The sequence below is a fragment of the Recurvomyces mirabilis genome (assembly GCF_035927965.1).
Source record: "Recurvomyces mirabilis strain CCFEE 5264 chromosome Unknown scaffold_21, whole genome shotgun sequence".
NCBI classification, from domain to species: domain Eukaryota; kingdom Fungi; phylum Ascomycota; class Dothideomycetes; order Mycosphaerellales; family Teratosphaeriaceae; genus Recurvomyces; species Recurvomyces mirabilis.
The window spans coordinates 94125-117929 of record NW_027041955.1 but is presented as its reverse complement, the minus strand read 5'-3'; the positions used below and the strand labels follow the sequence as shown (position 1 = coordinate 117929).

The 23805-nt window shown below is 53.8% G+C and overlaps 7 protein-coding genes across 7 annotated transcripts; 3 read left to right on the top strand and 4 right to left on the bottom strand.

Moving 5' to 3' along the window:
• Positions 1-947: 947 nt before the first annotated feature.
• Positions 948-2423, top strand: YTA7_2 (TAT-binding protein-like protein 7, AAA ATPase; the record flags this gene model as incomplete). The annotated part of the gene is made up of 2 exons (XM_064840205.1): positions 948-1758; positions 1804-2423. The coding sequence occupies 2 exons, from the start codon at positions 948-950 to the stop codon at positions 2421-2423; spliced, it is 1431 nt and encodes a 476-aa protein (XP_064692085.1).
• Positions 2424-2925: 502 nt separating this feature from the next.
• LTS14_007512 (uncharacterized protein) lies at positions 2926-4305 on the top strand (the record flags this gene model as incomplete). Its single annotated transcript, XM_064840204.1, has 2 exons — positions 2926-2997; positions 3067-4305. 2 exons carry the CDS (start codon positions 2926-2928, stop codon positions 4303-4305), a joined length of 1311 nt encoding a protein of 436 aa, XP_064692084.1.
• A 440-nt stretch (positions 4306-4745) lies between these two features.
• Positions 4746-5162, bottom strand: LTS14_007511 (uncharacterized protein; the record flags this gene model as incomplete). The annotated part of the gene is made up of 2 exons (XM_064840203.1): positions 4746-5088; positions 5149-5162. The coding sequence occupies 2 exons, from the start codon at positions 5160-5162 to the stop codon at positions 4746-4748; spliced, it is 357 nt and encodes a 118-aa protein (XP_064692083.1).
• A 2185-nt stretch (positions 5163-7347) lies between these two features.
• On the bottom strand, positions 7348-8809 carry LTS14_007510 (uncharacterized protein; the record flags this gene model as incomplete). The annotated part of the gene is made up of 3 exons (XM_064840202.1): positions 7348-8033; positions 8087-8413; positions 8512-8809. The coding sequence occupies 3 exons, from the start codon at positions 8807-8809 to the stop codon at positions 7348-7350; spliced, it is 1311 nt and encodes a 436-aa protein (XP_064692082.1).
• Positions 8810-12653: 3844 nt separating this feature from the next.
• LTS14_007509 (uncharacterized protein) lies at positions 12654-16784 on the bottom strand (the record flags this gene model as incomplete). Its single annotated transcript, XM_064840201.1, has 2 exons — positions 12654-12784; positions 12875-16784. 2 exons carry the CDS (start codon positions 16782-16784, stop codon positions 12654-12656), a joined length of 4041 nt encoding a protein of 1346 aa, XP_064692081.1.
• A 1096-nt stretch (positions 16785-17880) lies between these two features.
• On the top strand, positions 17881-19339 carry FUM1 (fumarase fum1; the record flags this gene model as incomplete). Its single annotated transcript, XM_064840200.1, has 2 exons — positions 17881-18082; positions 18135-19339. The coding sequence occupies 2 exons, from the start codon at positions 17881-17883 to the stop codon at positions 19337-19339; spliced, it is 1407 nt and encodes a 468-aa protein (XP_064692080.1).
• Positions 19340-20526: 1187 nt separating this feature from the next.
• On the bottom strand, positions 20527-23547 carry LTS14_007507 (uncharacterized protein; the record flags this gene model as incomplete). Its single annotated transcript, XM_064840199.1, has 1 exon — positions 20527-23547. The coding sequence occupies one exon, from the start codon at positions 23545-23547 to the stop codon at positions 20527-20529; it is 3021 nt and encodes a 1006-aa protein (XP_064692079.1).
• Between the last annotated feature and the right edge of the window lie 258 nt (positions 23548-23805).

Here is a 23805-nt window from a genome sequence, read left to right as displayed (position 1 = left end):
TACCATCAGAAAGATTGATAGCCTTCAATACGATTGCGCGTGCAAAGGCAGAAGGCTATCCAGGACCACGGCGTCACGGAAACGCATACGATATCTACACCACATACCATTCATCAACGTGCCTGAGCACATGCGTGAGCACGTATAAGCGAAGACGGCCTTCAGCATTGGAAGGCGTAACGGATACTGCTCCCAACATACAACTATCACCCTAATCAACCACCTTTCAACGACAACACATGATGAGCTCGGCCGACATACATTCGAGCTTTGACAGGTTCAGACTACCTAATCCACAGTCATGCGGGCCATATGAGCCCTCGATCGCTTCTTGCGCATCGTCCTCACAGGACTCCATCTTCTCAGCAGATCTTCCTTCGACACAAAGTTCTGTTGAAAGTTCTGTTTCGGATGACTTTCGCTACAGTCAAGAAGAACCACGACAACAATGGCTGGCTCACCAGGCCAAGTCAGGCCACACTGTAGCCGAACAACAGCAAAAAATACTCACTGCAGCTAGAGCACAACACGGCGCACATGCATTGTCATATGCAGACGTCACTTCAGTACCAGTGGATCAACGACAACATCCACGGCGCTCATCATGGGAGCAACGAAAGCAGAAGCCACCCCAGCTTATTCGTCAATGCGAACGGAAAATCAATTTCGTTGACAACCTTGTCGGTAAGCACATCGTATTGAATCACTCGTAAGATTAGAACATCAGCTAAGGATTATGAGACTCTGCCACTCAAATGGTAGAAGTCATTTGGCCCCTGTCAGTGGTACCATGTCGCAGCGAAAGCAGTAGCGGACGCGCTGTCTTGCCACTGCGCACATATATCGAGGAGACATTGCGACGATCTCGCACAAGCTACTCGACTCTGCAGGTGGCACTTTACTACTTGATACTCATCAAGCCTTTCGTGCCCAAGAGTGACTTCACGATGGAACAGGAGATGGACTGTCCGGCGAGTCGCGCATTGATGTGTGGACGCCGAATGTTTCTCTCAGCACTTATCCTTGCCTCCAAGTACCTACAGGATCGCAACTACTCTGCTAAAGCTTGGAGCAAGATGTCTGGCCTCCCCGTAAAGGAGATCAACACGAACGAGCGCACGTTCCTGGGCAAGATCTGCTGGAAGCTACATATCGCTGAAGCAGTCTTCAAGCGATGGACAGACGTCGTGCTGAAGTACTCGCCCCACAGCCATCCGCCGTCACCTGGCCAGCCTGGCTTCAGCATGTCCTGGAAGGCTATTGTGCCCGTGCTCACCGCTGAGCTTGATACTGTCCCTATGCCAGAGACGAAGACGCCAGTACCGGCACCCTCTGTGCCGAACTACGACTTCTCTTCGCCTGTAACACCGACACCGACGAAGATGGCTCTTAACCCTATCGACATTCAGTCGACTTCACATGAGAGCACACCCACATCTTTGGCAATGTTGCCACGCTTCCTGGAGCCACGTACAGACATTGCTCCTCCCACGCCAGCTTTGGCTCGCATGGGTCCTCTACCAACGCCACAGATGACGCCTTCGACAGTGGGCTCAAGCACTCCTGCAGTGAGTGCTTGCGGCTTAAGGCGATCATCCATGCATGCGGCAGTGGCACTCATGCAGAAAGCGAACTTGAATCGATGTGCCTACGATGCATACCCCTTCGCGATCCCAGTTTCGGATCGCTACACTTCTCGTCGTCCTTCGATCAGTGCAATGTCTACCGGCTCCAGTCCGGAGTCGATGATCTCGGATCGTACGCGCTCTTCGCGCGCCTCATCCATTTCTTCAGTCAGTACAGTCTCCACGACTTCGTCATTGGCGCTCGGTCGAGCCTGCTTGGCTCGACAGGCGACGTGTCGGAACGCTGGACGCCTGACTGGTCTTCCTGCCGCTGTCAGGGAGGAGAAAGAGGGATCTGTTGCGAAGCCTATCGTCATCGCTGATGATACCGAGATGACTCTGAGCCCGGAGGTTGTTGACTTCACGGTCAGTGATAAAGTCTTGCATGCACCTCATAGGCATAGCAAGCATGCACCTCATCATGTGCAGCCTGTTACTGCCTCTTCGACGACCGACAAAGGCCGCAAGCGTGCGAGACCGAAGGCGGGGCGTCGCTCGGACCTACAAGACGAGATCCGCTTTCAGCTGGAGCAGGATTACGATGATGATATGATGGATGTCGACAACGACACCGATGATGTCTCGCCATCTCCCGCGACGGACTATGCTACCCGAATGCTATCGCAAGATGCGTATGGCAGGAAGGTCGAGGCACAGCCCTCGCCGTCACTTGCGAAGCAGAAGGCCGCAAGGATACCTATGCAGAAGAACGAGGGCAAGAAGCGGACGTGTTGTACTGCTACTACGATGAGCATCTCGCCGTCGCCGTCCGCTATACGGTGGGGCGAGGTGGCGTAGCTCATCACCCTTCGGCGAACGAAATCACGTGTGAGATGGAAAGGGAATGATGTGCTCAGCCCGATGTTTATACCTACCACGCCGCACATTTTGATCTTCGCCTTCGGGCTATGGGATGTGTATAGGCGCGTGCAACTCTGCTTTTCTATGTACGTAGGACGGAGCACACGGTGTTCTGGGAGTGTAGCTACCACTGCTGTATCTACTCTTTGTAGCTTGGAGAAGCATCTGTTCTGATGAGTATGGTCAATACCTTTCGTGAACCTTTCACTGGACTATGGTAAAGGTCTAAGCCTTGGATAATGTGACTATCTACTCATATCGTGTTCGGTTCGTAGATGACCGCTCCAAGACCAGAGAGTTTGCCAATGGCAGCCACTTGACCCGTTTGAGCAAGGGCTATGTGAGTTGCGCCAGCTGGTACCTCTCCATATTCTTTGACCTGGTATTGACGATCTGTTGATACCGCTGTTCACACTCAGCAACGCGTTCACAAGCAGCCATGTTGGTCTCTTTGACAGTTGGCAAGGTCGACGCTGGAGTCGCTGTCCTACTGACAGAAGACAAGCGCCTCGTAAGCAGGCCCCCTACCACCTTTCTCCCCCAATAGGTACGCGACGAGCTGACTGTGATACTATACTAGATCGAGTTCCCATCCATCCTCCTCCCGCCCGACATTCACTCGGGCAGTATCGTAGACATCAACGTCTCCCGCAACTTCTCGGCCGAAACGGTCGCCGAAGATAAATTCAATGCCCTGCAAGCCGACCTCTTCAGCACTTTTGGCACGCACTCCCCCTCCGCACCCGTACTTCGCTGCCGCAATGCGACCCAGACAAGTGTAGTGCTGGAATGGGATCCCATCTCCCTTGCCACGGCGGAGCTGAGGAGCTTGTCACTCTACCGCAATGGCGCGAAAGCCGGCAATATCCCTCTGGGTAAATTGAGCACCAAGATCTCGGGCTTGCCGCTGGATACCGAGTTCACCTTCCATCTCGTGCTGAGGACTAGTGCGGGACAGTACACCTCGGAGAAGTTGACGGTGAAGACGCACAAGATGACGGATTTGCATGGGATTACGATCTCGCCCGGGAACATGCCTTCCCAGCTCCGCGATAGTCTCAGTGAGACGGTCAATCGGATCGGTGCGAAGCTGGTTGATCAGGTGAGGATTGATACTACGCACTTCGTCTGCACGGAGCCGCGGGGTCAGCAGTGGGAGAAGGCGGTGGAGATGAATGTTCCGGTTGTGGTGCCGGATTGGGTATTGGGTTGTGAGAGGGAGGGCAGGATTGTGGGTGTGAGGGCGTACTACTTGGATGCTGATCCGAGTAAGAGGGTGGTGGGGCCTAGTGTGCAGCAACAGCAGCAAGAAGGTATTGGCGGTGGAGGGAGCGGTGGTGGAGGGCAGAGGGGTAGTATTGGAGGTGTGAGGGACAGTCCGAGGATTGAGCATACGCCGCCCACGCCTGAACAAGTTAGGCCGGAGAGAGGTCTGCCTTTGAGGGAGAACGGGGCGGCGGATGGTCGTGGATCCATGGAGGGGCAAGGAGGGGGTGGAAGGGGTGCTGCAGCTGCTCCATCTTTGGCAGGCACGACTTTGGCGGAGAAGGATGGTGAGCATGAGGGCAAGGAAGACGATGAAGGCGAGGAAGACGAAGATGCAGATGACGAGGAGGCTGCGGATCACAAGGCTATTGAGGCTGCTAATGCGGCGGATAGAGCAAAGGCGGCTGCTGCTGCTGCTGCTGCGTCGAAGGAGGAGGACGAGGACGAGGACGAAGAAGAGGACGAGCAGGTGGATGTGCCAACAGAGACTTCGGTGCAGGAGATGGTTGATGCGGCGGAGGAGGACGGGAGGTTTGATGAGGTGGACTTGTAGTTTGTCAATCTTGTAGCGAAGCCGAAAGTCATCGCCGACTTCTTCCAAGCATCCACGTTCCAAATCTGGCGCTCAATTTGCTACAGAACTCATGGCATCAGCACGTCGACCATATAGCACAGAAATTTGGGCGCAGAATAGTCGGCCACAATCACCGAAATCAGGACAGACAACGCACGGCAGCAGAGATCATTGAGGAAGGGTCGTATCATCAGGTTATCCGAGACTATGTACCTCTCCTTGAGCAGACGACGACTACTTAGCTGGGTGCGTCGTTACTCGTGATGTTGGGAATCAGTAGCCATGAACATCACAACCGAGGACCACTGCAAGCTCAATCACCCAATACCATTCCTCCTGAGAGAAACTAAGCATTCGGGATGTGATGGCTATACGCGGCCTTTACTTCTCTGCAACAAAAAAAAACTCATCAGCATGTATCATCTTGTGTCAAGGCGAGGAGGGTGATACGCACTGCCCATCCCGAGGGCATCCTGAGCCTGGGTAGCGGCGTTGCCGATGGCATCGCTGGCCTGGTTCATCATGCTGCCGCCCTGGTTCTGGGCATCACCAGCAGCGTTGGAGGCCTTGTTGGAGGCGTCCTTGCCGCCGCCGGTGACGGAGTCGGTGGCGGACTGGGTGGCGGACTTCTCGCTGTTGGGCTGGACGGAGCCGGCGATGGAGTCACCTGTGCTCTTGAGAGAGTCGCCGGCCTTCTCGGTGGAGGACTTTGAGCTGTCGGGCTTCAAGGCAGAGGTGGCCTTGTCGGTGGTGGATTGGCGCCTAGAGCAAGGCTGTCAGTACCAATTCTCTCGAGAATGCTTTCAAGGTGCAGCCACTTACATGGAGTCAGACATCTTGAAGTTTGTTGCGTGGGAGTTGTAGTTTGGTTTGAAGTATTGTATGTGTGGTGTGTGTTAATGTTATATCATGAAGGAGAGAAGAAAAGGGTTTTAATGTGTGGCAGAGGAAGAGGCGTAAACAGTCGGCGTCAGCGGGGCACTTCTCTTCGCGTGCCCCTCACTTGCAAGGCTCACGTTTCCTTCACGTCATATGCCCACGCTCACACCCACACCCACCACCAACCAACAGTAGCTACCAGGCAAAGGCGCCTGACCCATGTGGATACGGCTGCCTGCGCCCATCTAGACGACCCAGGCCACTGTTCTGGAGCCTCGGCGAGGTGGGGTGGCCAATTACACCGCGTGAGGGCCATGAGAGCTCCATTGTTTCTGCTGCTTGGATCGTCATCATGACGAGCGCCACAGCGTGGCTGCATTACTCAGGAGCTGGACATCGGCGATGATGGAGGACAGGTGTGTTCTTCGGCTGTATTATTTCTCTTAATGCTAGGAACGAATCGTCCTGGTGGACCCTTACTACCGACAACGACATGTGATCAATGCAGATTTGTCCCACGCGTTCGCTTGCACTCTGTTCGTGCCGCACCCTGGATTTTCAGGCACGTCGATGATAGCAATGTCAGGAAATGGCATAGCGGCCGACGGGAATCGAGGCTGTGGACTGAGACTGGGATGTGGTCGGTACGTGTAAACTCTGTTAACCTGCCTATGTGGTTCTAGGCTCAATATACTTATCAGAGTCGTGTATGAACTCCATCATTTTCTTGATTCCGGCATCTAAAGATATTCACTTTGGTGAGGCGTCGCCTCTACCTACTTCTTCCTTTGCTGCCATCGATGTTCTTCACTCAGAGGCATTAGAGAGCACTGGATGCCTCTGGAGATGTGGCAGCGAGACGAGGGCAGTGCAGCAACACGCTCGTAGTGAGGACATTGTGAGTGGCTCTACCACAGTGCACTCTACTTGCTTGAGTAAGGCTCCTCTGGACGCATTGGAGATGGTGGCTGGTCTACGAGCTCTGTCCAGCGTCCGGACCTTGTATCACACCGAGATCATGGTTCAGTGAATGACAGCCCCAGCCCGCCCTCAACTATCCACGGGGGTTGGAAAAAGAGGCATACGGGACACACTTCGATCATGGGCGGGCCTGGGGGTTGGTATGTCACGTAGACACAATAGACTGTCAACAATCAAGGTCGTCCAGTGGTTGCAAGAGGGTACTGTAAGCCACATCTCGTTGGTGTTAGGACAGTTTCCTTTGATCTGGAAGTATTCGCTAGGTAACATAGGTGTATGTCCTGCTGGCGTAGCCATGTGTATGCGTTCTCCAAGCCATATCAAATCCACTTGCAAGTCCAATATCGTCCATGTCCTTCTGTGTTATTGCCATCGAGCAGTCGGATCAACTCTGACAAGGTAATAGCCCACCCTTTGCGTGCCACCCTAAAATGCTTTCGACACCGCCCCTGCCCGACCATGTTTGATGTTGGCCAACAATCCAGGTATCGAAACCATAGGTTCAGATTGCCAGTGAAACACAAGAGATGTCGCCGTTGGCGCGTGAAGAGATTCGCATGCATTTTCCACTTGCAGGGAATCTGCCGCAAAATAGTAATCATGATCGCGGTCTGATCGACACGGTTCCTTGTTAAGACAGAGGTGGCCAGCGTATCTGTCTCGTTCGACCTTTCTGCTATTCGTAAATCGAGCCGCTTGGCCGCTAAGAGAGAGGTTTGGCCTTGTTGGCACAGCATTCAAGATCTGCGTATTGTGTAGTTGATTATGGCCATGTTGTACTGCGCGCGTATACGAGAAGGAAATCAGATCGACGCCAGAGATGCGAGAGGCTCCGTAAACTATTGTTGAGCGTGCTGTGTACGCGTACAAATTACGAAAATCGTAGTTCAGCTCCTATTCGAAGGAGTCCCTGAGGTGTACCGCCTGATATACGATCCCAGCCTTCGTGTTCATAACGCCTCCAATGCTGCTCAAAGCACCTCTGACCTCCCCCGTCCATCAATCGATTCTCAGTCCCTCTGAGGTCTATCATCTAGCCGCATTACCTGATGCTTCGCACAGACTTTCGCTCAACTGCCCTGGTGAGCCTCCAAGGCCCTCTAGAGCTCATCCTGATCGGGATTGTTTCCTGTCATGTCTTTTATGCAATCCTCGCATTCCTCACCTCCGACGCGTAGCACCCTCATCACTGTCCAGCTCTTCTGTCAGGCTCGCAAAGCCAGGTCGCTCGTTGTACCAGGGATTCGCGAAAGCCTGGCTGACCATTGGCGCCGCTCCGTGGTTGGTCTCTATAGCCTCCGCATGATGTGTGAACGCGTAAGGCAAAGGCTGCGCGAATGCTGGGTTGCCAGTCCCGACGGGTGCAGAATGGGGTGCGAGCTGTTGACTCATTGGTGGCATGCCTTGGGTGTGGAGGACTGGTGGTTGATATTGCATTGCTAACATAGGCGATCTCGCGATTGCCGGATAGGATGGCGTATATGGCACGTGATTGTTTTGTGACTGGTCAATATGGCCGTATGACATTGATCGTAATGGAGGCTGTTGTTGCTGTTGCTGTTGTTGTTGATGATGTTGATGATGATGATGCGACTGCGGTTGCCAGCTCATATCGTTTCTGCCCATTGCATAATCAAATGACGGTGGGTGAGGATTGTGCGGCGATGTTTGCACTGGCTCGTTCGCCGGAAAGGGAGAAAAGTCACCATTGACGCTCGGCGCGTGTGAATATCTGGAGTAAGACGAGGCTGAAGTCGTATCGCTACTGTCGGTGACCATTGAGGTAGTCGACGGCCATGTCCGGCCGTACGCGTCGCTCCGGTATGTATAGTCCTTCATAGCATATCCTGCAAGATAATCGTCAAACGCGTCGCGATCTTGACGTGAAGAGGATACTCACCTTGGCCAAATATTGCGCTTCCTGGTTCCAGAGGAAGTCCCTGGAACGTAGAGGAAGCGTTTGAAGGCAGCGCAGCGAAAGGAGGAAACTCTCGCGTGCTCTCGAACGACCGGTCCGTAGCATTATTTGGCGGGGACACAGAAACGACAGACGATGGCCCCGAGTCAGTGACTGCTTTACTCGAGGACTCGGTACGATTGTCCAGCGCGTTTTGCTGCTCTACGGGGTAGAAGACGCATTCTTTCTTCAGCCGTATGCAATTCTGGCATCTTTGTTGTGGATCAGCGTCGGCAATGACACACCGGATTTTTCGACGACGGCAGTGAGCTACGAATGTCAGTATTATGGCAGGCAGTAGCCTGGCACAGCCCAGCCATCTTGTAGTCTCTCGGGGTAGAGCTGGCTGATCGCAGAATCTGACGTACCGCATGCAATGGAAATTCTCTGATAGCCCAACTTGTTGCGCTTCTTATCATCGTCCGACATGGCTCCATCACGCATGTGCGGCGTTGAGACTGCTCGACCAAGATGTTTGTTGCTTTTGTACTTGGATGACTTTCGTCGCTTCTCGTTAGATGTCGTTGGCGATAGTTGCGACCCGTCCATCCCGGATTGGTCTGAGTTTTCGTAGCCTTCACCATCGATGCCCAGACCACTGGGTAATCCTACACCCGTATCACGAGCAATTGAGGAGTGGGCACCGCCAGGCATGATGTTGGACATTTTGAAGACGGAGCCTCGAATTTGGTTAGCAGTTGAGTGAGGATCCACATGGGTGGGCGCGCAAGATGGAGTCGCTGGTCTGGGGTCCAATGTTGTCTCTCATTACCACGCAACTATTACAGAGAGGCCAATATCTGAATGTATGCTGTAGTCAAGCAGTGTGTGTGTCTTCCACAGGACTGATCCTGTTACAGCGACGGGACACAACCAGGTCGATGGGCCTTGATGGTAGAGATCTCGATTGTTGTGTTACCAGGAGCCGCGTGCGAGATCGTTTCTGGGTAACAGTGCGCCACTCGGTACCAGCCAGTACGGCACGACAGCCAGGTCCTGAAGTCAATAATCCAAAGGCGGGCTACAGTTGAAGTGGACGGTGTCGTTGATATCTTGACGTCGGTCAGCACTGCATATGCGAAGGAGGTCAAAGCCGGGTAACGGAACGCAATCAGGCTAAGGTCCTTGAGTCGTAAGGAAGGTTGTCGACCCCACAAGATCTACCTGTCGTGAGCGGTACCTCCGAGAGTGTGTTTCTTTGCTTTCGTCTCAGGTAGGTAATGATGCACAGTGCAGCACCACTGCCGAGACAAGAAGCACTGTGGCGAAACGGTGTATTGTAGGTACCCACGTCTCGAAGACCCAGCTATCAAAGAGTCTATGAGCAGCCATACATGGGGCAGCGGATCCACACTCGTGGCGTCGAGCTAGACGTAACAAGGGTCGAATGGACTGACTAGTCGAGACGACATGAGCGAGGATGCCAGAAACGGTCGAGATGCATATCGAGCTTGTTGGTTGGCACCAAAGCAGAACTTGTCGAGATCTGCGCACGCGAGTAGCCAGATGTAGCCTACTGGCGACAGGCAGTCGGCCTGCAATTGAGCCCCATCTAATGCGTGATGACTCTGATGAGAGACGGAGGCCATGATCATTCGCCACAGCCCTGCCCACAATTCGGTGGCTTGAGCCCATCCAAGCTTTGCTGCCAGCCTCGACAGGCCGCTGCAAGGGCTCGAGAGAAGCGCCGGGAGACCAGATCCTCGCCGCTTTCCGATCCATGTGGCACAGCCATGGTTTGGAAAGACTGGCCAATGATGGACCCCAGGATCACAGAGCATTGCGCGCTATGATTCTACGAGGCTCAGTGGTTACCGTAAATACACTTGCTAGTGGCTTGCTCATGTTGAATACCTCACTTCCCTGAATACAGCCTGCGATCCTGTTGACCCACCTGCCTCCCTTGGTAATGCAAGACGTCTGTCACTTGCGTGCGCGCTAGTGAGACAGTCTACGCGATATGGAAGACATCGCCGAGCCCCTGAGCCACTACTCTCCGAAGTGCTGGTCAGTGGTAAGGATGACCTGCACCAACAGTACTGATCCGGTCGAGCGATCGACAGACGAAGGGGCGTCTTACTGGCTAGCATATTTGTAGAACTACCCATATGAACGGCAAGTGCCTTGCACGGCGATAGCTTAGCACTGTCGACCAATGCTTTCATCCTCTTTGGGGCGATGTAATCATGACGAAGTCGTCATATCATTTTATTGCCCGAGCCTTGAAGAGATAACGTCAGGCCGAAGGTGGCTTGAGAGCGAGAAACGCCACATCTGGAGGAGGGTTTGACGCTAAAGCAACTCTAGATGCGACCCGTAAGCCGCATACGTCTTCGTCGCGGGCTCGTGCGTGATCCCTTCGTGAGGATTGAGAGACTGAGAAGTTGGGAACGTCCTCGTTGTCTGCAGGGTTGACACGAGCCAGGCGGTTCATCGTGCAGCGGGCATCGTTTGCCACCTCACTCAGCCACAGTATCGTGTGCGATCTACCTTGGAGCCGCGGCCACAACAGCGACGTGGATAAGGTACGCTACGTGCATAGCTCTAGAAAAACTGCCGACACCGAATGATGTGGACAGGCGCCACGACGACCCCTCTGGCTCTTGTTGCCAGGGACTTTCGTTCATTGTGCCTCTCTAATAGATCAATCCCTGCCCTTGTCAACGAGATGCCACCGCCGTACGATCTCAACACGCGACTATTCAGGCTCTATAGTAGTGCGTCAGATCGACCAAGGATAGACTAGCCAGCCACGTGTAAAGGCACCGAGCCACTGGACAGGCTTCGTCTCCTCAATGGAGATCCTACCGGTTTGATAAAGGACTGAACAGGGGGTTGATGAGCTGCTCGACAGACAGTAGGTGTCATGTGCCTTCCGTTGTAGTGCAATGAATAACCACATCCTCGCATGGTTCGGTTGTGACGGATCTAAATTGCTCACAATCCCTGACATCCCACCAAACCAGATTCCCTGGCATTCAGCATGTTTGTATTGAAATCCGGCTTTCTCCAGATCGTCGTCCCAAGCTGCCCGGACTAAGTTTTGGCAGAATAGCCACGCGTTTTATACCCTGCACGAACGGTGAAAAACGTTGTCGATCTTCCGCTGCTCCGACAAAAGTCACCAACAAGGAACGTTGTAAAGACACCGTTGAAAGGATCTACACGATTGAGAGTCCTTGCCAACCATGAACCGGCGTGGGATGTCCGTTTCGGCGTAATGGACATAGGCTCAAGGGCCGTCAATCCGTGTATATCGTTGATCACAAAGACGAATATCAATGCAAACTTCTGGTAGGAAAGGCCAATTGCCTTTGGAACGTCCTGCCAAATATCACATGAGCTTGCTCACAAGGCTGTAGAACGGGGCAGGCTGTCGAGATTGACCTGTATGGGTTCTCTTCGGATGCACGCTTGATTGGCAAGGTCGGTGTGCCTACTACATATGTCAATGCTAATCAGGCAATCGCCTTCTTTGTTGGTCGAAAAATGCAATGGAGACTGCCAATCCAAGGCGCGAAGTCGACAACAATATATGAATTTGGAATGGTCGGCGCCAGTGGCTGACTGTCCCACATTGCGCATTACCGGATAGATTAATATCAACGGCGCGTACATATCTTCCCCACGCCGCCCTCAATAATCACGGATGTTGGTGGGCAACCAATCCTGCCGCTCATCATCAGTCAGACACTGCCAAACACGCAGGACGGCATCTTCCCAGCCTCAAGGGCGGCTGAGGACATGTACACAATCGCGCCGTACCTGTTTATTCACACGACAATCTCTGCAAAACAGGGCAGTTTGATGAAGCTCACAGGAGACGTCTAATGAGCACCGTGGATACTCTCCGATGAAGCGTGAAGCACCGTCGTGAAAGCGAATTTGCTGGAGCTCGCGTACTGCTCGCCACAAATTGCGAGCATGGAACACAACAATGGAATGTGCCATGAGTCCTGCCGTGGCTGTCAAGAGCAGCAGCAAATGTTCTTCCTCACTCGAAGCTGAAGCCGGATATTGTATGGAGCAGGGAACTTTCGCAACAGCGGTCAGGACAGCGTACGGCTGCCTTACATTCAATGGTGACCTGAGGGCCGGTTGGTGAAGGACATGAATCGGAAGCCGCACTTGCATCTCAGACCACAAGACCATATTGATCGAGCTTCCTTCTTCGCTTTGAGTACAGTGGGTCCGGGTCTCGTGGCTATCAATACCGGTGCTTCAAGGAGCGTCATAGTGCTTCGAGCTACCGGGCCTCGGATTGTTTCAGCAGTGGTGCACATATCTTGCCACCCAAAGTGTTGCACAACATCCAGTGCGTCTTGATAGCACAACCTTCGCAGCTTGGAACGGACCACGGAAGTGTCCAAATACTGCTCATGCACTACACTGCGAGTAAGTGACGCTGCGCAATAAGCAGCGTAACCTATTTGCCCTGCAGCACATTTCCTGCGTCCACCTCTTCCAGATATCGTGAACATAGAGCATGAAATATCCAACACATTACTATTCACATAACAGCGCACTCGGCCTCATCCCTCTTCTGATCCCGCTTCAACTTCCCATTGCCTGGCGTAGGCCTACTCTTCGCATTCTTCTTCAGCTCCTCCAGCCGTTCCAGCGCCTTGGGGAATTTATATGCTGCCGAAGAAGAGTCAGTCATTCGAACCAAACCAAAACAACAGACTCCGATCGAAACCAAGAGATCATGAACGAGATGCGAGGACTTACAAGCCGCCCGTCCATACCACCTCCTCGCCTCCTCCATACTAATCGGACACCCAATCCCCATCTCTGAAAAGTACCCCATGGCAAACATCGCCTTGGCCAACGGCGGTTCACTCTGCGCCGCCTTGCGTGCCCACAGATAAGCCTCCGTGTCCGAATTCTTCAGGATGCCCTCGGAACCGGTCAAATACCATCCACTCAACGCCAGCTCCGCCTGATGCTCGCCCTGAGCCGCAGCCTTCGAGTACCAGCTAATACTCGCGCGATTATCGATGGGTAGATTCAGATGCCCGTACTCGTAAGCCTGCCCGAGCCGGAACTGCGACGTCTTATACCCCAACTGCGCAGCCTGCGTGAACAATTCCCGGGCATAATTGTCATCCGCGATAATCTTCGCCCGGATCTCCGGATGAGTATTCGTGCTCTCATATAACATCCCCAGTTCATGCAAGGCGTGAGGATTATGCTTATCCGCCTTCTCCGCCGCCCGCTTCAGCCAATTCACACTATCCCCAATATTCCTCTGCTGGCCTAGCAAGCCCTTGAGCAGGATGATGCCGAGTTTGTACATGGCTGCTATGTCGCCGAGCGCGGCGGCACGCCGATACCATTGTACTGCTTTGGCATAATCTCGCCGCGTCCCGCCGCCTTCTTCGGGTCCCATTTCGCAACATACGGCTGTTCTGTATGCGGCACCCGCGTGCCCGGCTTTAGCAGCGGCTTGGTAGAGGTTAAAGGCTTCTTTTGTATCGGCTTCGAGGCCTAGGGAGCCCTGGCCGTGAGCATCGGCTAGGTAGAATTGGGCTTCGGGATACCCCGCCGTGGCGGCTTTCTTGATGCGTTTGTGCGCTTCGAGGACGTATTTCTCGTAGTTCCTCGTTGTTGTTTTAGGATCTGCGCGGCCACCTTCTGAAGCAAGTGATTTGGACGCTTCGACCAGTTTCTTACCCAGACGGAAGGAAGCTTTGGCGTCACCTGGGTTATTGTTCACGACGTTTCGCAGCTGCTCCAGCTCATGCGGTGTGACTGGCTGTGTAGGCTCGGCTAGAGATGCTTGCCGACCATGGCTTGCAATGGAAGCAGTATCGTAGTTGCGCACAGGATGTGGCTTGGCGGGCTGGCTCACTTGAGACTCCTGCGTCAGTCCAGGTCTGAAGGGTACTGGATGCTGTGGAAGCGCATCAGGATTGCTGTGACGAGACTGTCCATCTTCGGGTGCAGAGCGCTGCTGCGATAGAGGGTGTCCAATCGGCTGCATCGCCCCAAATGGACCGGGTGGTTGTCGTAGTCCTTGCTGTAATGGCGGCGCACTTGGCACGCGCTGCTGACCAGGATCGGACCACACTGTCTGTACTGTCTGGCCAGATCCACCACGCTGCTCCATACCAGGACGCTGCTGAGGGGGGTACGGACCTCTCGGTGGCTGACCTTGACCTGGGAAACGCTGTCCCGGAGAAGGTCCCTGGCGATATGGCATTTGTCGAGGATCAGTCTGTCTCCCATCGTCCATCGACCGTCGGACTGGTGGCTCCTGGGCATACGGCGGCTTCGGAGTCTGACCGGGAAACTGCTGAGGAGGATACTGTCCTGCAGGTGAGTGCGGCTGGTCCTGTGAGTGTTGTTGTTGTTGTGGATGCGGCGACCCGTAGTTGGCCTGAGGACCGCGTCGATCAGCAGGCGGCTGCTTTCGATTCACCATCTCCCGATATACATCGCGTTGCTGCTGCGGCTGCTGATGAGGCTGCTGAAAATGCATGTTAGGCAAAGACTGTACACTTTGATCAGACACCCTCGGAATCAGTGGTGGCGCCGCAGCTCTCGGAGCTTCAGCTAAATGCTTATCAAGCGTCTTTCGTTTGTCTGCCATCGAACGCTGACTAGGCGCCGCACCATCAAAGTCAGGCATTTCCTGCTCGATCTCACTATCTCTCCTTTGTGATGGGAGCTGTGGTTGAGGGAGGGGAGGCTGCGGCTGGTCGTGGTAGTCGGCATAGAAATCGCTGAGTGTTTCACGCTTGCTCTGTGGAGGTTCGTGGACGGCGAGCTGGGCTGCTTGTGCTCCGGGAGCGTTATAACCAGTCGGCGTTTGCGAGTAAGAGAGCTGCGATTGCGGGCTCGTCGCCGCTTGTACATTGCGAAGTTGAGGTCGATTGCCTTGACCAGTGCTCGGTCGTGGAGGCACTAAAGCGGGGCTCATTGGTTGTTGCTCGGCATACTCTACTGTTTGTGGTCGCATGGCTTGCGTGGTGTTGATAGTCGGTGGCATTGGCCTGCTTGCTTCTTTGACTGATCTGCCATCACTGTACGATGATTGCTGGCGTTCGTCATACTGTGGACGCCTTTGCTGCTCCTGTACAGGTGGAGGCTGCGAGTATGGTTGTGCCTGCGGTGGCGAACGCATATCCTGTCTCGGTGCCGCGACATGTGGAGGCCTCTGCTGCTGGCGCTCTTCGTGATGGCCGGTGTACTGAGCCTGCTGTGTTGGCACATGACGTGCTGAGCCGGCAGATTCGCGACTCTGCTGCGGCTGTTGCTCATCACGTTTCCCGAGAGGCTCGAAAGAGAACGGCTTATGGTCCATTGACGGCCGGCCTTGTGGTGCCAACCGTCCTTGCTGCTGCGGCCGTTCTTGCTGATAGCTGTTGTCCCGCGACATTGGAGGTTTCTGCGGCATCGGCGGTACGGATTCACGATCCTTTGAGTCAGTTGACAACCTGGGCTGCTCTCCACTAGATCTCATGCTCATTGCGCTCTCGTTGTTCGAACGATCGCCGGGCTTTAGGTGCTCCTTCTTCTTCGCTGGAAACGTCGGGAAAGCGTTGTCTTGAGCTAAAGTCTCTTTTGGTGCCATTGCTTTGTGAAGGGCCGCCTTTTCGGCAGCCTTCCATTCATCCATCGTTCTCTTCTTCTGGTCGGCTGACGGTGCAGGAGGTGGTGTTGGCTGAGATCTGGTTGTGTTTGCAGTGACTGGTGCAGGCCGTCTGGTCTGCTCAACAGGTAGTGTCTGCCCATTGCGTTGATCATGCGGTTGTCCTTGTATGCCAGTCTGGATGGGTGTGCTGGGCTGGTACACGGGCTGTCTTTGCGCGGTCGGTTGAGCACGATTGCCAGTATGCTGGGCCTGAGCTTTCTGCTCGTACTGCTGATCTGGTGGCGGTGGTCGAGGTCTTTGGCTTTGATACTGGCCATTGTCCTGCGGCGTGGCTCGTCCAGGTCTCTGCTGATAACGTGGATCGTAGTTCCTCTCATACTGTTCTGGCTGTTCGGCAAATTGTGGTTGCTGCTGCTGCTGCTGATGAGGCTGCGGTTGTGGTTGTCTGTGCTGCTGGGCCGGAATATGTCTTTGCGGCTCGGGCTGCGATTGTTGCTGTTGATATCGAGAATCATAGCCTTGATCATACTGCGGCTGCTGCTCGGCATACTGGTGCTGGGCCTGTGCCTGGGCCTCTTGCTGCTGTCGTCGCAACTTCTCGCCACTCACAGGCCTTGGCTTTCTATGCCCACCATCGTAGCCGTCACTGTAGTTCTGCGCTTGTGCCTGCTGATCGTAGCCGTAGCCGTTCGAGCCACCGTATTGCTGCTGCCTCGAGTCCTGCCCATGAAGCTGTTGTTGGTGTCCCTGCCTTGGATCCTGTCCATACCCTTGCTGCTCAGACCTCTGCTCGTACCCACGCGATCTCTGCTCATACTGCTGTGGCTGCCTCGCATCCGGCCTGTGGTATTGTTGCGGTTGCTGCTCGTAACTTTGCTGATAGTCCTGCCCATACGATGCTTGGTCATAGCCACTATACTGCAGTTGGTGTTGCTGCTGCTGCTGCCTGGCATATGCCGGAGCTTCCTGTCGACCTTGCGCCTGCTGGCCATAATATCCTCGTTGCGGCGGCTGATATGCCGAGTTCGCATCGTAAGCCATTTCGCTGACTTCCAAGTCGAGGATGATAATGCGGAAGCCTCCTTCTCACTTCATTGCACTAATCCTCTCCACTTGGTCAGTATATCAGGCTGCGAGTCAGGCTGTGCTGTATATGGCTATATAAGGTACGTGGCTCTGAGGTGAGCGCTGCCGCATATGCCTCGCTACCTCACACTCACACACACCACCAACACATACGATTCCAACTCTGCCACGCGTGTGCATGACGGGGACATGGATGTTATCTCCACGTCATGCGCGACACACGTTTCAAGGAGGGCGAGTCGCGAGTTTAGATTAAAACCTGGTCGTGTATTGTGCATGAACTGGCCATGTAAATACTCACACCCAATCACTGTCCCGCACTAACAATCTGCAATCTGCAATCTGCAATCTGCGACGCACCGCGCCACATTGTGGCGTTGAGATGGAGATGGAAGTATTGGCTGATCATCCTTCTCTCTTCCTTGATCGAGGCTGCTTGATACTCTTGTAGGAAGGTATTCAAGCATTCGACTACTGTGTCAATCTGTTGTGATGACGGTCGGCAAAAGATTAGAAGCAGAGAGCCCAGCTCGAGACAGAAGAGGTACAACTTACGAAGCACTCTTGATGCACCATTCTCGACAACAATAGTCCAGCGTATCGAGCTTGACCTCACAAGTCTAGTAATAATATGGAATCATTTCTGTCCATTTCTGTCCATTTCTGTCTCTTCATCGAGAACGCATATGAGCTTGAGCTAAACAGAAGGGAACGGGCTTGGAGTAAAGTAAGTGCGGCATCTCTCGGGATCACATGTCGGAGCCTCGGAATAAGTAGGATCGACGCATTGGAGCTTCATTGTTGGAGCTTTCTCCTCATCACCAAGCTTTGAGCTCTAGAAAAGTATAGCACTTCTTTAATAAACATGCTGCGAACAGCCATCCCGAGAACAGCGATCGCATATGAATCTGGGGCTTTCTGCGCCAAGCGAACCTTCGCAACCTCATTGAAGCACACATCCACATCAAAGACACGACTCGCCGTACCACGATCACAATCGATCCGATCAATACCTATTACTTCGGCAAGGACCTTCACAACTACCAGCAGAATGGCAGCATCAATGAGAACAGAGACGGATGCGTTCGGAGAGGTGCAGGTGCCGAGTGACAGGTACTGGGGTGCGCAGACGGAGCGATCACTGGAGAACTTCAAGATCAACCAACCACAAGATCGCATGCCGCCGCCCATTGTACGAGCATTCGGTATACTCAAGGGTGCGGCAGCAAAGGTCAACACCAAGTTTGGACTAGGTAGGGAAGTCATTGGCCCTTATAGACAAGCTGTATCTAATGGCATACACAGACCCCAAACTCGGCGATGCAATCCAACAAGCAGCCTCCGAAGTCGCCTCCCTCAAACTTGTCGACCACTTCCCTCTCGTCGTCTGGCAGACCGGCTCTGGTACCCAATCGAACATGAATGCCAATGAAGTCATCTCCAACCGTGCCATCGAAATCTTGGGCGGCACAATGGGAAGCAAGAAACCCGTCCACCCTAACGACCACGTCAACATGTCCGCATCTAGCAACGACACCTTCCCCACAGTCATGCATATTGCGGCTGTCCTGGAGTTCGAAGAGCAACTACTGCCCGCTATCAAGGCACTTCGAGATGCAATGGAGAAGAAACGTCAGGCCTTCGAACACATCATCAAGATCGGTCGAACCCATCTCCAAGACGCCACACCCCTGACCCTCGGCCAAGAATTCTCAGGCTACATCACCCAACTCGACTACGGCGTCCTCCGCATCCAATCTGCCCTCCCTCGCCTCCGCTACCTAGCCCAAGGCGGCACAGCCGTCGGCACCGGCCTGAACACCTTTAAGGGCTTCGCCGAGGACATCGCCACGGAGGTCAGCGCCATGACAGGCCACGAATTCCAAACCGCACCGAATAAATTCGAGGCGCTTGCCGCCCACGACGCGATAGTAGAAGCGCACGGCCAGTTGAACACCCTCGCCACCTCCCTCTTCAAGATCGCACAGGACATCCGATTCCTCGGCTCCGGCCCACGCTGTGGTCTGGGTGAGCTGAAACTCCCCGAGAACGAACCCGGCTCGTCCATCATGCCTGGTAAAGTCAACCCCACACAGTGTGAGAGTATGACAATGCTCTGCACCCAAGTCTTCGGCAACCAAGCCGCCGTCACCTTCGCCGGCTGTCAAGGGAACTTTGAGCTCAACGTCTTCAAACCCGTCATGATCGCCAATCTCCTCCACTCCACCCGTCTCCTGACCGACGGCATGAACTCCTTTCGCATCAATCTCATGGAGGGATTAGAGGCAGACGAGAAGAGGATCGCGGCCTTGTTGAAGGAGAGTTTGATGCTGGTCACTTGTTTGAATCCGGTCATTGGGTATGATATGGCGTCTAAAGTGGCAAAGAATGCGCATAAGAAGGGGTTGTCGTTGAAGGAGAGTGCGATGGAGCTTGAGGCGCTGTCGGAGCAGCAGTTTGATGAGGCGGTTAGGCCGGAGTTGATGATTGCGCCCAAGGAGAAGAAGTAGATGGTGAGCACTGGTATGGACGAGCAAGGGTGTACATAGTATACAAGCAAGAAACAATGACTAAAGCAGCACTGTTCTTCGATTGACCACCATGGCACACGGTCGGTATCAATGCTAGCTGAAAGCTGTTGCCATCGACTTGCAATTTTCTGCGTCGACGGATGCTGTCAGTATCACCCTAAGCAGTCGATGTAGCGATGCAACATCCCACGTGATATGAAAGATCTCGTCCCGTGATAGATGACCACTTAGGCCGCAAGAAGCGTCGCTCTTTCACTTGATCTCGCGTTCCTCCACGACATGATGATTGCCCGTCGTCGCAGTCCACAGCCGGTCCTGGTCTGCGTACACACTAGAGAATTTAGATCATCACTCTGCTCGGTCGTGCCATACATCTTATAGCTAATGTCTCATTGTTATCGGACTGCTATAAGCACATAGGAGTGTCACACTGACGTCCAACTTCCTCGACTGATGATATCCCCTGTCATCACAACAGATGTGCTCTTGCCTTCGTTTTGGTCCGCCCTTTCATTTCTTACTTCAGCTCCGGCCTAGCCTTGATGGTCGATCTTTGGCGCCGTCGTATACCACCGGGTGTCACACATCGGATCCCATGACAATGAGACCGTTTACCATCATGTATTGCTCAATGCGACCGTATCTGCGATGGAATGATGGAGTGATGCTTCGCAATGTGCTACAGAAAGGCCTCTCCATCGTACAGATTCACACTGTATCCATCGGAAAGGTGATCACGTCCGGAGGCTTGCTCTACATTATGAGCTCTGCGCAGGTCTACCCATTGCTTTTTGGTACCATTCATGTAGTATGACCCGGCACCGAGTCCTGGGATAACTCGCATCACTCTTCCTGTCCTTCTGCTCGCAGACCAGTAGGACCGACTGGACCGGATTTCCGAGCTTCACTTCAATCCAGTTGATGTGGTAACAGCCGCGCGTGTCAATCGTGCATCCACTCAATACGATGGTGAAGTCTACAGGACTGACAGGCATCATTGTATTGAACGATGAGGTGCATTGGACGTATGTGCGACGGATGAAATATATGGGATGTGTCTGTAAAGATCAAGTATTGCACAGGAGTGGCAACATGATGGATTACGCCGCGAACACCTACGCTACATGAATCAAACCCACGCCTGACAGCGTCGTCACGTTCGACGCCTAACGATGCCCTCTGACCTCAGCATGTCTCTTCGCACGCTCATCTACCCTCTTGGCATCCTTGAAAAGCGCAAGCTTCTCGCACCGCATCTTCTCGTCCCTACTGCTGAATCCAAGGCAGATATCGAACTCGCCTTTTGGCAACACCCAATTTTGTCTTCCGATGTCCCAATACGACAAGTCCTTCCTCGTCAAGTTCATTTGTACCGCCAGCTCCGCACCAACATCAAGAGAGAACTTATCAAAGTTCCTGAGCTGCCGGACTGGAACGTCAAGGGTGTTGTCCATGCTATCAAGCGCATCCGTAGGCAAAGAGACGTACACCTGCACTACCGCATCGCCTGTCACACTCCCCGTGTTCTTCAGCGAAGCCTTCACGGCGACAACGGTCTTGTACAAAGCCGGGTTGCCTCCTTCGCCACCTCCTGCCGCGGATGGAGCATGCCAGTGCTCATACCCGTCAGGATACGGATAATGGCCAGTTTGCACCTCATCCACGCTTGTTATCCATGGGTAGACGTACCCTTTTAACTTCCTCAGACCCTTTGGCCAGAGTGCCGTCTTCGCGTCTGGGATGCTAGGGTCAAGATGAGGTGGTTCCAGGCGGTCGTGGCTTGATACTGGAGGAGCTTCGGTTCCCGTCAGGTTGGCAGGAGCGCTGACGACAAGCTTGTCGAGCTCGAACGTCGTGTAGCTCAGCCCGAACCCGAACGCATACCGCGGCGTAATGTCATGTTTGTCGAAGTATCGATAATCTATATACAATCCCTCCGTAAAATTCTGTTGCGGCACAACAGCATTAGGATACCGCAAGATACCACTTGTGGGCCCATAGTCCTCCTCCCGCTTGGCGATCGTGTATGGTAGATGTCCGCTAGGACTGTACGCTCCAAACAGCACATCCGCCAAAGCATTCCCGCTTTCTTGACCAGGCAGATGGGCTATTAGCACGCCTTTGACGCCAGGCATGTCGATCCATTTCTCTATTATTGTTGGACCAACGGTGTGTAGGACTACAATCGTGTCGCTTGCGGGCTCGCCATTTTCGTTCTTGCCTCCGCAATTAGCAGCGACTTGTCTCACGAGGTCATCTCCGCCTTTCTGCGAGTACAGGTCATTACGGTCACCCTTGATACCATTCCAGCTTATAAAGCCTTCGCCTGCATCGGAGTTGATGAAGACGAGGCAAAGGTTCTGCGCTGCGGCTGTACCGTCTACACGGTTGATGGAGTTCGTTTTCCAATCTGTCACTTCTACGGTCTCGGAGTCGAATTCGCGATGTAGTGCTTCCGCAGGAGAGACGAGATAGGGCAGTTCCACTGCGCCTGATCCCCAGCCCATGGCAAGTGTGCCCTCGTTGCAGCCACGATCGGGACAGGCATTGTTGCCCTTCGAATTCGGATATGCGTCTTCTCCAAAGATACCTACTCGGAGTTTCCCTCCTGAGCCCTTGGTCTTGATGCCTTGAACGCTGCGCGGAATGGGCAGAATGCCAAGCTCGTTCTTCACCATTACGATGCCCTCGGTTGCCATAACTCGGACGAGAGTATCGTGGTCACCACCTTCTTCTGTTTGTCTGACTGGTACGAATTGATTTACGACACCGGTCTCCTCGCTGTCGGGACTGCCGGGATGTAGTTGTCCGTATTCGTCGTCTGTCCAGGAGCTGAAGTTCGGTCCACCACCTGAAGTCGTGTTGGGCCAGCGTGCAGTGTCATCTTGGGCAAGCTGGTACCATGCTGCGACTATGCGCAACACCATGTCATTCAAGCGATCCATGGGCACCGAGCTGTTAAAGACGGCCTTGGTCAATTCTGCACCCCATAGACTCTTGCCATCTTGCCACCCCAAGCCGTCGCCTGGCATGGTCATGTCCAGACCTGCTAATGCGGACGCCACGCCCGACCGCTGTGCAAGCCAGTCCGACTGGATGAATCCCTGGAAGCCAAGCTCGTCTTTGAGCAGGCCGTTCATAAGCTTGCTGTTCTGACATGCGTAGGAATTATTGACCAGGTTGTATGAGCACATGACACTGCCAACGCCTGCGCGCACACTCTCCGCGAATGGCCAAGCATAGATCTCGTGCATCGTGCGATCATCGATGTTACTGCTGAGGGCACTGGGTGTGCCCCACTCCCATGCTTGTCGAAAATGCTCCTGCTCGTTGGCCACGTAGTGCTTGGCGGTCGCAACGACACCTTCACTTTGTATGCCACGAATTGTCTCGGCGGCTGCAATACCTTGCAGCACGGGATCGGATCCGAAGCCCTCCCAATTCCGGCCACCAGCGGGCAAGCGTCCTAAAGGTCCCATCGATGGTCCTAGCAGAACGTTGATGCCCTTTAGTCGTGCTTCGAGACCATGGGCCCGGCCACGATCATACATGAGCTGCTTATTCCACGTTGCACCCACAGTGATTGCTGCCGGGAAGGCAGTCGCATTGTCCACAAATCGCAGACCGAGTGGTCCATCCTGCAGACACAAGGAAGGGAAGCCGAGGCGATCCACAGGACCAGTATTGCCAACGCACATCCCCATGCTCCAGCCTATACCCGTAGTGATATTCACCTTCTCTGGCAAAGACATCTGACCCACCAGCTCAGCGGCTCGTTGATAGCTGTTCTCCCATAGCTTCACTGTCCCCCCTCTCGGCGTTGGGTACCAAGGCTCACTCTGCCCATACTCCGGCACGCCTTTCTTCACTACCCATAGACCGCCCGCCGTGAAGATTGACAAAAGTGAGACGACGAACAGGAGTATTAGCAGACAACACAGTCGGCTCGGAGCGCAATATCTTCGCCATGATATGGTTCCTTGGGCTCGGGTACTGTCATGTCCTGGTCGTGCAAGCAATCCCCGTTTCTCTGCGCCAGCCTTCCTCCACCGTCTATTGTCACTTGCTGTGTCGCATGTGTTCAAGTCAGAGTCAGCGTCAGAGTCGTCGTTGGTCACAGTCCTTTTCAGCTTCCATCGTGCCTGCTCGCGCTTGGTCGCGCGCCGCTCAAGAGGTGTCATTGGCATTGTCGTTGCTGGTGCTCAAGGCACATGAGTGAGGGTATGAACGAAAGTGTGCTTACACCTACCTGAAACTCATACTGTGCATTACCAATAATACTTCTTGGTGGCTGTAGGAATGCTTGGGGTTACGCGAGTTGCGTGATGAAGCCCCTGCCAAGGCAATCTGTAGCACAGTAGCGGCGGCTGTTCCCTCCGATCATATGAGATGAAACGGCAACTCTTCTTTGACACTACAGTAGGACAATATCCCATTCGCTACCG